This window comes from Sinocyclocheilus grahami, unplaced genomic scaffold (genome assembly GCF_001515645.1).
Source record: "Sinocyclocheilus grahami isolate Dianchi unplaced genomic scaffold, SAMN03320097.WGS_v1.1 scaffold927.1, whole genome shotgun sequence".
In the NCBI taxonomy this organism is placed as follows: Eukaryota; Metazoa; Chordata; class Actinopteri; order Cypriniformes; family Cyprinidae; genus Sinocyclocheilus; species Sinocyclocheilus grahami.
Genome location: NW_015506106.1, coordinates 16,416 through 25,065, shown reverse-complemented (window position 1 = coordinate 25,065; position 8,650 = coordinate 16,416). Strand labels below are relative to the sequence as shown.

General features: G+C 41.4%; 1 protein-coding gene across 1 annotated transcript in view; it reads left to right on the top strand.

Annotated features, from left to right (window-relative positions):
• Positions 1-8,650, top strand: part of LOC107564376 (uncharacterized) — a gene marked incomplete at its 3' end in the record, with an annotated part of 75,436 nt that overhangs the window by 51,597 nt on the left and 15,189 nt on the right. The window contains 2 exon segments of the mRNA XM_016249438.1: positions 6,079-6,483; positions 7,565-7,950. Coding sequence (XP_016104924.1) covers positions 6,079-6,483; positions 7,565-7,950 — 791 coding nt within the window.

Below are 8,650 nucleotides of genomic sequence, written 5' to 3'. Positions count from 1 at the left end.
TTGAGCCCTCCAGGCCGGCGGCGGGGGGGGGGGGGGGGGGGTTGTGGACGATCCAGTGCATATCACACTCACCCTCCTCTCTCGCCAGTGAGCAGCAGTAGGCAGATCGGGAGGACGAACCAACGGACTACCCACGCACCCTCTGCTTGAACGCAGGTCAGTGTTACGCACACCCAGACCCCGCCTCGGACCGGCTACGAGATGCCCGGGCTGGGTCCCTGCGTTCTTCCGCGCTGCCCCACTGCGGGTACGTCTGTAGTTCCATTGATGCCACTTGCGCGGTGTCTGGGAGCCCGGCTAGAGCTACCCAGCCCGTCTCGATGGCTCCTTCAAACCGTCAGGCTCGGCTATGCGATTCAGTTCACCCGGCGCCCTCCCAAGTTCAGGGGCATCCACTTTACTTCAGTGAAAGCAGCAGATGCCCCTGTCTTGCAGCTGTCTCCCTCCACCCTCAAAGTTTATGTCGCTGCAATCGCTGCTAACCACAACCCCGTAGAAGTGAAGTCGCTGGGGAAGCATGACCTGGTCGTCAGGTTCCTTAAGGGGGCGAGAAGGCTAAATCCTCCACGGGCCCCCTCTATACCCTCTTGGGACCTGACTCTGGTGCTCATGGCACTACAGCAGGGCCCATTTGAGCCTTTGCAGACGGTCGAGCTGAAATTTATTTCGATGAAGACTTTGCTCCTGCCGGCATTGGTCTCCATCAAGAGGGTAGGGGACCTGCACGCATTTTTGGTCAACAATTCGTGCCTAGAGTTCGGGCCGGCTGACTACCAGGTAACCCTGAGGCCCCGGCCCGGCTATGTGCCCAAGGTTCCAGCTACGCCCTTCAGGGATCAGGTGGTGAACCTCCAAGTGCTGCCCTCGGAGGAGGCAGACCCAGCCCTAGTTTTGCTCTGTCCCGTCTGAGCCTTAAGGTGCTACGTAGACCGGACGCAAAGCTTCAGGACCTCAGACCAGCTCTTTGTCTGTCACGGAGGCCGGCAGAAGGGGAATGCCGTCTCGAAGCAGAGGATGGCCCACTGGATAGTGAATGCCATAACCCTGGCTTATCAGGCACAGGGTGTGCCCTGCCCGTTCAGATTGCCAGCTCACTCAACTAGAAGTGTTGCATCTTTCTGGGCGCTGGCTCGTGGCGCCTCGCTGGCGGATATCTGTAGAGCTGCGGGCTGGGCGACCCCTAACACGTTCGGTAGATTCTATAGCCTTCGTGTTGAGCCGGTATCCTCCTGTGTTCTCACCTCAAACGGCTAGAAGCACTGAGAGGCCCCGGCTTCGGGTCGGCTTGCAAAACCACTCCAGAGAGTCCATACAGCAGACCCTGTTGAGTTCCTCCGTCCCCTCGGCAGCCAGACGTGGCGGAGCGTCCGGCGCCAGGCCTTCACTCACTGAATCCTCAAGAACCGGTAGAAGGCTGGGTTCCATATGTAAGACCTAAATGGATCTCATATGTGTAAAGTCCACGGTATAGCCTTGAGCCCGTGTTTCCCCGGCAGACTTCTGCCATTCCAAGAGGGTTCAATCACCTCCATTCTTCCATATGCACCTAAGGGATGTCCATATGCGTATTGCCTCCGAAACCTCCTTCGGGAAGGTTCAAGCTTCCGTAACGTCCCTGTTCCAAGTAGAACGGGTACGTTTTCCCAGTGTTATCCAGTCTTACTCATTGGGTAGTGCCATAGCAGTAGTAGCTGGTCCTCTTGTGCAAGCCCTGGCCTATGCCAAAAAGTAGGGGCGCAGGTGGCTTCCACAGGACACTGGAAGAGGCAGTACTTGTGGCCCTTTGTGAGGATCCCAATTCGTCGGTCATCCGACGTGACGTCGAGCGTGACCGACTGATAGGGAACGTCTCTGTTACGTATGGTAACCCTCGTTCCCTGAAGGAGGGAACGGAGACGTCACGTCCCGTCGCCACAGCTCCTGTACCATCGCTGAGCGGCCGGGTCACCGGCTCGGCTCCTCAGCAAAAACCTGAATATGCGCTGCATCTGCTGCCTACTTATACTCACGCTGTGATCAGCGGCAGCTGGATGCAATAATCGCATGCCAATGTGCATTGGCTCGTTTAGATTACACTCTAAGTAGATTGGTCTCTCTAAGCGAGATCCCAATTTGTCGGTCATCCGACGTGACGTCTCCGTTCCCTCCCTCAGGGAACGAGGGTTACCATACGTAACCGAGACGTTTTTTGAAGATACTTTCCAAGACAGGTATTTCGACATAATTTTGTATGTATTTGTCCATTCAAGCGCAAGAAGAGGCAAAACTCAATTTGGTGTTCGCGCGTCTGAGACGCGGCTCTCTGTGCGCACCGAACACAGCGCGCGAGTACTCAGTTGAGTTCTTTCGCGTCTTGTGTTTGAATGCTTTAAAATCTCTTTAATTGGAAAGGCTTAAAAACACATGCAAATGATAAGCTTTCGTGACAATGTGCAGCCGTGGCCCGTCAACTGTCCTAAGTGTCTTTAATGCTGGCCTCAGGCAGTCAGTTGATATCGCCGTGGGCCCCTATAATCGTCACCACCTTTCATCGCACTAGCAGTGGTGGAAAGAGTACTAAGAAATTGTACTTAAGTAAAAGTATTGCTGATGAGTACAAATGAGTACAAGTAAAAGTACTGAAAAATAATATGACTCAAGTAAGAGTAAAAAAGTAGTTTGCTGAAAAACTACTCAAGTTACTACGTTACAAAGTACTTTAGTATTATTTTTCAATTTTTTCCCAAATTGAGACGATGTGAGCATTATGGAGCAGGGTTAACCCTAACCCTAACACTGGGGTATGGGTAAAGTTTGCCATCATTTGAATTTTTATGACTCAGATTCTTGTCGATTCCAATAAGGTACAAAAATTATAATAATAAATAAAAAATCTTAGATATCATTCACATTTATTTGAACTCTTATTGCTAAATATTTCCTTGTTAGCTGAATACTATGAATGAAAATCAACAGGCTAAAGAACACTTACACAAGGATGTGTGTGCAGCAGAGAAAACCGCACACGAGTCTTCTTGATTTTAATGGTTAAAAATCACATTGAAAGTGTAGTTTGTTATAATAACAAAGGTGGACTCCAGGCACATTTTCGGTAGGACAAAAAAAAAGAGCATTTTATTTAACATTTTAACCCATACCTAGGCTTGGGAATCCAAAATCTATTCCAATTCTGGAATAGGATACTTAAGGTCAGGAATTGTCTAGTTGTTATAAAATTAAAATTTTGATTCCTCTTATCGATTCCTTTGTGCGCATTTTAATATGACTTAAACCATTCTAGCACAAGAAGACTCATGCACTGTTTTCTGTCCTGCACACATAGGGGCATAGACATCATTTCAGAAATGAGGGGGACAGAAATGTAAAAAAAAAAAATTGACAGGCTTTATATTTTCTTATGTATTTTAATTGGATAAGAAATCCCCGCCCCACCCCGCAGCCGAACTGGAAATTTTGATTGGTTTAACTGTCGTGGCCGTAGATTTTGGAATCCAACTCTGACAAAAAACTAAATTACACACAATACTTTTAAATTACGCACGAGTAAATTAAAATGACACACAAATGCTTTGAATTACGTACGATTATTTTTGACAGCGATTTTATTCCATAGTTTTGCATCCGAGTCAGACCTGTCTGTTATTGGCTGAAGCGCAGGGCTCCACCCCAGCAGTTTGAAAAGTGCCTGTCAAACGCCGGCTCGCTCTGTTTCTCCATTGGCGCCGCCTTTGTCCATTTATTTATTTATGTTTTTTGTACTTTGTACTTTTGGTGAAAAATAAATGTAGCGAAGTTGAATACTTTAGTTTTATTTCACTCAAGTAAAAGTAAAAGTACCAAAATTTAATTATATTCAAGAAAGTAGAAAAAAATGCAAAAATGTACTCAGGTACTGTAACGAAAGTATTTGTAATTAGTTACTTTCCACCTCTGCCCACTAGCGACGGCCCTGGTTGCAAGCTTTGCCAATATCTAATTTTAACCCATACATTGCATCATCTTAAACACAACATGTCACAATCAGTGATGAAGCAGTGAGCTAATGAGCATTTGATATCACTAACGATGATATCACTAACTTTGTCACAACACTTCTTGAGGAGGAAAATTTTTACATTTTAATGAGTGTGGGATTTGACTGTTATTATCGCTATTAAGGACAGAGATGAAGATTACTGATTTAAGATTAAAGTGTAGTCTTGTTTAATATTATGTACTGTTTGAAAAGAGAAGTCATACAGAACAGAATGAAATGTTCATATCATCTTAATCATATTAAATCCAGTTAAATCAGTCTACTCTGTTCAACTGCAGTTCATTTTCAATTATTCTTTTATTAATAGATTTGCAATCATGCTGATATTCTGGAAATATTACATAACTATCATATGTTATCACTATCATACAGAACTACCACATTTTGCTATAAGTTTGATTGCATCATATAATAATTGCTGTTAATATTATTCATCGTCTGTTTGATTGTCTTTAATGGATTTATCCGTACATTTCTGCCATATGTACATTAACTGACAGTCACCACTGATAAGCTACCACTAAATATTGTAGAAACTTAATTTGCTGTAAAGTTGCTTTGCAATGATTTGTATCGTGAAAAGCGCTGTACAAATAAACTTGAATTGAATATGTGAATCATATGTAAAAATTAACTAATTGATAAACACTTTTTAATTAAGAAAAATGTGTATTGTTTTGCATCATCATAAAGAAGGGCATATCTGACATTAAAGCACTATGATTTGAAGAGGAAAATGTAAATTTAAAGTTTGACATGACATTAAATACAAAACATAACATTATTTGTTAATTATTTTAATCTATTGACAGACTTGTCCTACATTTGAAAACACAATTTTGTGTAAATTAGCATGCTGTTTTGCACATTATTCTCTCTAGATATTTGTCAAATTAAGTAAAAGTAGTTTTCATTTTGGAAATGGAGAATTAAGTTTGAGGTTTTGATGGTCGTGTCCGATTTTATGGCTTTGCAAATTGTGCATTCAGCAAATATCTTTTTTTTTAAATAATCCATTTCAAAGAGTTGATATCAAAAAGAATGGCTCTTGAGAGATGCTTCTCTACCTTAGGTATTTCAGCTTGAGCAGTGCCATTCAATCACAGTGAATCGCAAATTACATTTTAGACTCAAATCAGACCAGAATCAAGTCATGTAACTTGAGTTCACCACCTCTGGCCCAAGGTCACATGATCGCAGGACTATTCTGGGCCACACAACTCCAGCCAGGATTTGGCACTCATGTTGTTTGCTTTCATGCTGTGCCATGATGGGCCAGCTTTGACTGACAGCATGGATGAATGCTGCTGCCAACAGTGGGCCAGCAGTGCCAGCTTGAGGCCACATTCAGGCCAAGATCCTCTGCTATGTGGGATGTATCGATTTTTACTAGGGATGTAACGATGCACGGTCCGTGTGCTTTTGCGTCCATTCATTTAAAAAAAATTAACCATGACGGAAAAAATTTTAGAACAGTTGTTTTATTTTTAAATCCTATATATTGAAAACCAACATTTTTATTAGAACTGTACACACAAAATGCTGCCCGATAAAGTTAAATATTGACTTCTTTTCAGATTTTTGTTTATGACTTTTTGCACCTTAAATAAACATTTTCAAATTGGACAAATTAATATAGAAAAATTTAGATTTTACAAGTTTTCTTTGTCCAAATTAGAAGTACTGCTTCTCCCACATGTTCAGGTTGAGAACAATAGCCATCTCTGGAGCAATGCAGAGACGTAATACTTTAAAATATGATTTTAAAATAGACATTGCAGAATCCTGGTTAACTTTATCATCATGAAATTATATATTGGGGTAGAATTTTGTCATAATTTTGTGTGCTATCTGGGTATCGGAGAGGACCATGCATTGTTGCTCAAAGCACGTATGATGTAGTTCTCATCTCTCTCCTGCTGATCTGATTTGTTTTTATTTGACAAACTATATTTCAGCAGATCATTGTGGTCTGATTATTTTCACATTAACACTTTTCTCCTTTGTCATCTCTAACAGAATATTGTTCACTCTTTCTTTAGATTTGCTGTACCACAGAATGAATCATGGGAGAAAAGAAAGAGATTATTCATACTGGATTTGTGTCTGAAAGCTGCGCTCCATCAGAAAGAGACAATAGAAGAAACTGTAAAGAAACTGCTATTTTCTGTGGATTATAAGAAATGTGATTTCCTGCTGGATCTGTGTTCACATGTGAAGGACTATGAGACTCAAACAGGCAGGAGTGTCCTTCCAGCATTACAGCCAATTTATCAGTCAGCTCCTGCAGTCTGGCTCATAAAGCTCTCAGAGAGAAAGAGCTCCATCCTCCTAGAAGTGCTGAAACTCCAAACAGAGAAGAAACCAGTAGAGCTGAGAGACTGCACAGATGAAGAGAGTGAAGTGAAGGGATTCCTCCAGTGTCTGCCCTACATCTCACAGCTGAGGTGAGACCTTTATGGAAAACACCATTCTGTGCTTGTTTTATTGTATTTAAAGCTCACAATTAAATATATTCAACTTAAATATTTCTTAACATTAAAAAATCTGAATGTGAACTAAAGATAATTATAAAAACATCCGTTCATCACTTTTCACTGGTCTGACACAGTTTTACATTAATTTCACTTCAATATGTGCCGGTTATACTTTAAATGAGTGTTATAAGAAAATTAATTACTTAAGAATTGTTTTACATTTAGTAGAGATTCCAAAAGATAATCTACACAAAAATATTTAACATGGCTCAATAGTAAGGACTGCCCAGTGACCGGGCCGACGTGAAGGACTCTTGGGACAGTTCACAGAATTGTCATTATTCCATTTGGGTCAGTAGTGTGTTGTCACAAAAGTTTATCTTTTGCATCTTTTTTTAAGACTTACCAGTTTAAATGTTCAAACAGTTTTAAAGGGTTCAATTGCAATGAGATGCAGAAGAAAACAATTCACTACTCACGCTATCAGATAGATATTTTTCTGTGCACACACTTGAAAAGCATGCACAGAAAGCTGGTCAGACAGTGTGTGCATCTTCACGTAAACAGTAATGAAGGTGAACAGCGAATAAACAGTAATAAAATTTCTTATAACATGGTGGCAGCTTCTAATTATGAGGCCAGAGGAAATGGATGTTTCTGACATCTTGGAAGCAGCAGTTTACCTGGGTCAAAAATGACCAGAACAATAACCATTCCTATTGTTTTGATGTTGTTGTTGTTGTACCAGTAACATTTTTGGAAGGGCAAGTAAAATATATCTGAACCACTGTCCTGACTGGGTCAGTAGAAAAAATCCTTAGCATTCAGCCCTGCTTTATTATAAATTCAATGTAGGATTGCATTTACAACACACCACTCAACTACTAAAATATAAACGTATATTAATCACTGATTGAATAGTCCATAGTGAATTATGAAAAATCATTCCACCAGCTTTCTTGTTTTTATTTTTAAATGATTATGCGAGTTGCTTGAAAAATGTCATATCCTATAACAGACATTAAAGTGATGTTTTTGTGTGTCTTCACAGGTTTGATGACATTTTCTATAGGAATAAGGAACCTGCTGTAAAGTTTCTGTTGAATCTTTTTGTTTCTGCATCAGAGTTTCAGGCAAATAAAGGAGAAAATTACACTGAACTATTAACATCTGTGTGCAGCTACACATCTTTCCCCTGCAGTGAAAACAGCACAAACCGTCAACCTGATCAATGTAATTTCCTGCTGGATCTGTGGTCACATGTGCAGGACTATGAGACTCAAACAGGCAGGAGTGTCCTTACAGCATTACAGCCAATTTATCAGTCAGCTCCTGCAGTCTGGATCATAAAGCTCTCAGAGAGAAAGAGCTCCATCCTCCTAGAAGTGCTGAAACTCCAAACAGAGAAGAAACCAGTAGAGCTGAGAGACTGGACAGATGAAGAGAGTGAAGTGAAGGGATTCCTGCAGTGTCTGCCCTACATCTCACAGCTGAGGTGAGTGTTAAATAATCTGTTTAGCTTTGATTTAATAGATACGGGGTAATGGATAGAATACATTTTTCTTTCATTTGTATTTTAGTGCCTATAACCACACTGACTATTTTGATAGGTGTTTTTTGCTTTTAAGTAATATGTAAGGCTGTGTGCTTGTAACTAAGCATTGATAAAAGCTTGTCATATATAAACTAAAGCAGAGATCAGGCGCGGACTGGCCATCGGGAGCACCGGGAGAATTCCCGGTGGCCTGCCGGCTTATTTGGCCCGCTGCCCTGTTTTTTAAAATTTATTTATTTATTTAATTTTATTATTATTATTATTAATAATAATATTTTATATTTATGCCTTCTCAATGTACCAAAGTGATTATTTCTGATTTTTTCATTCGATAATAAATCATAAATCGGTCTTGACCGGCAGCGCTGCGCTATACGAATCCGCTCACGTGCGTTCCGCGCTTCCGTCAAACGGTTCCGAACAGAAGCGATGCGCGAGACTCCGTGAAGGAGAGGAAGCGGCCAGAAGCTGCAGTGGAATGTAGCAACATCACTGACCTGTTCAGGGCTTCAAGTGCAGGTCAGCTTCATCTGTAAATACTCTAGATCGGGTTGTCTTTACTAACCTAGTGGAGTATTAAAC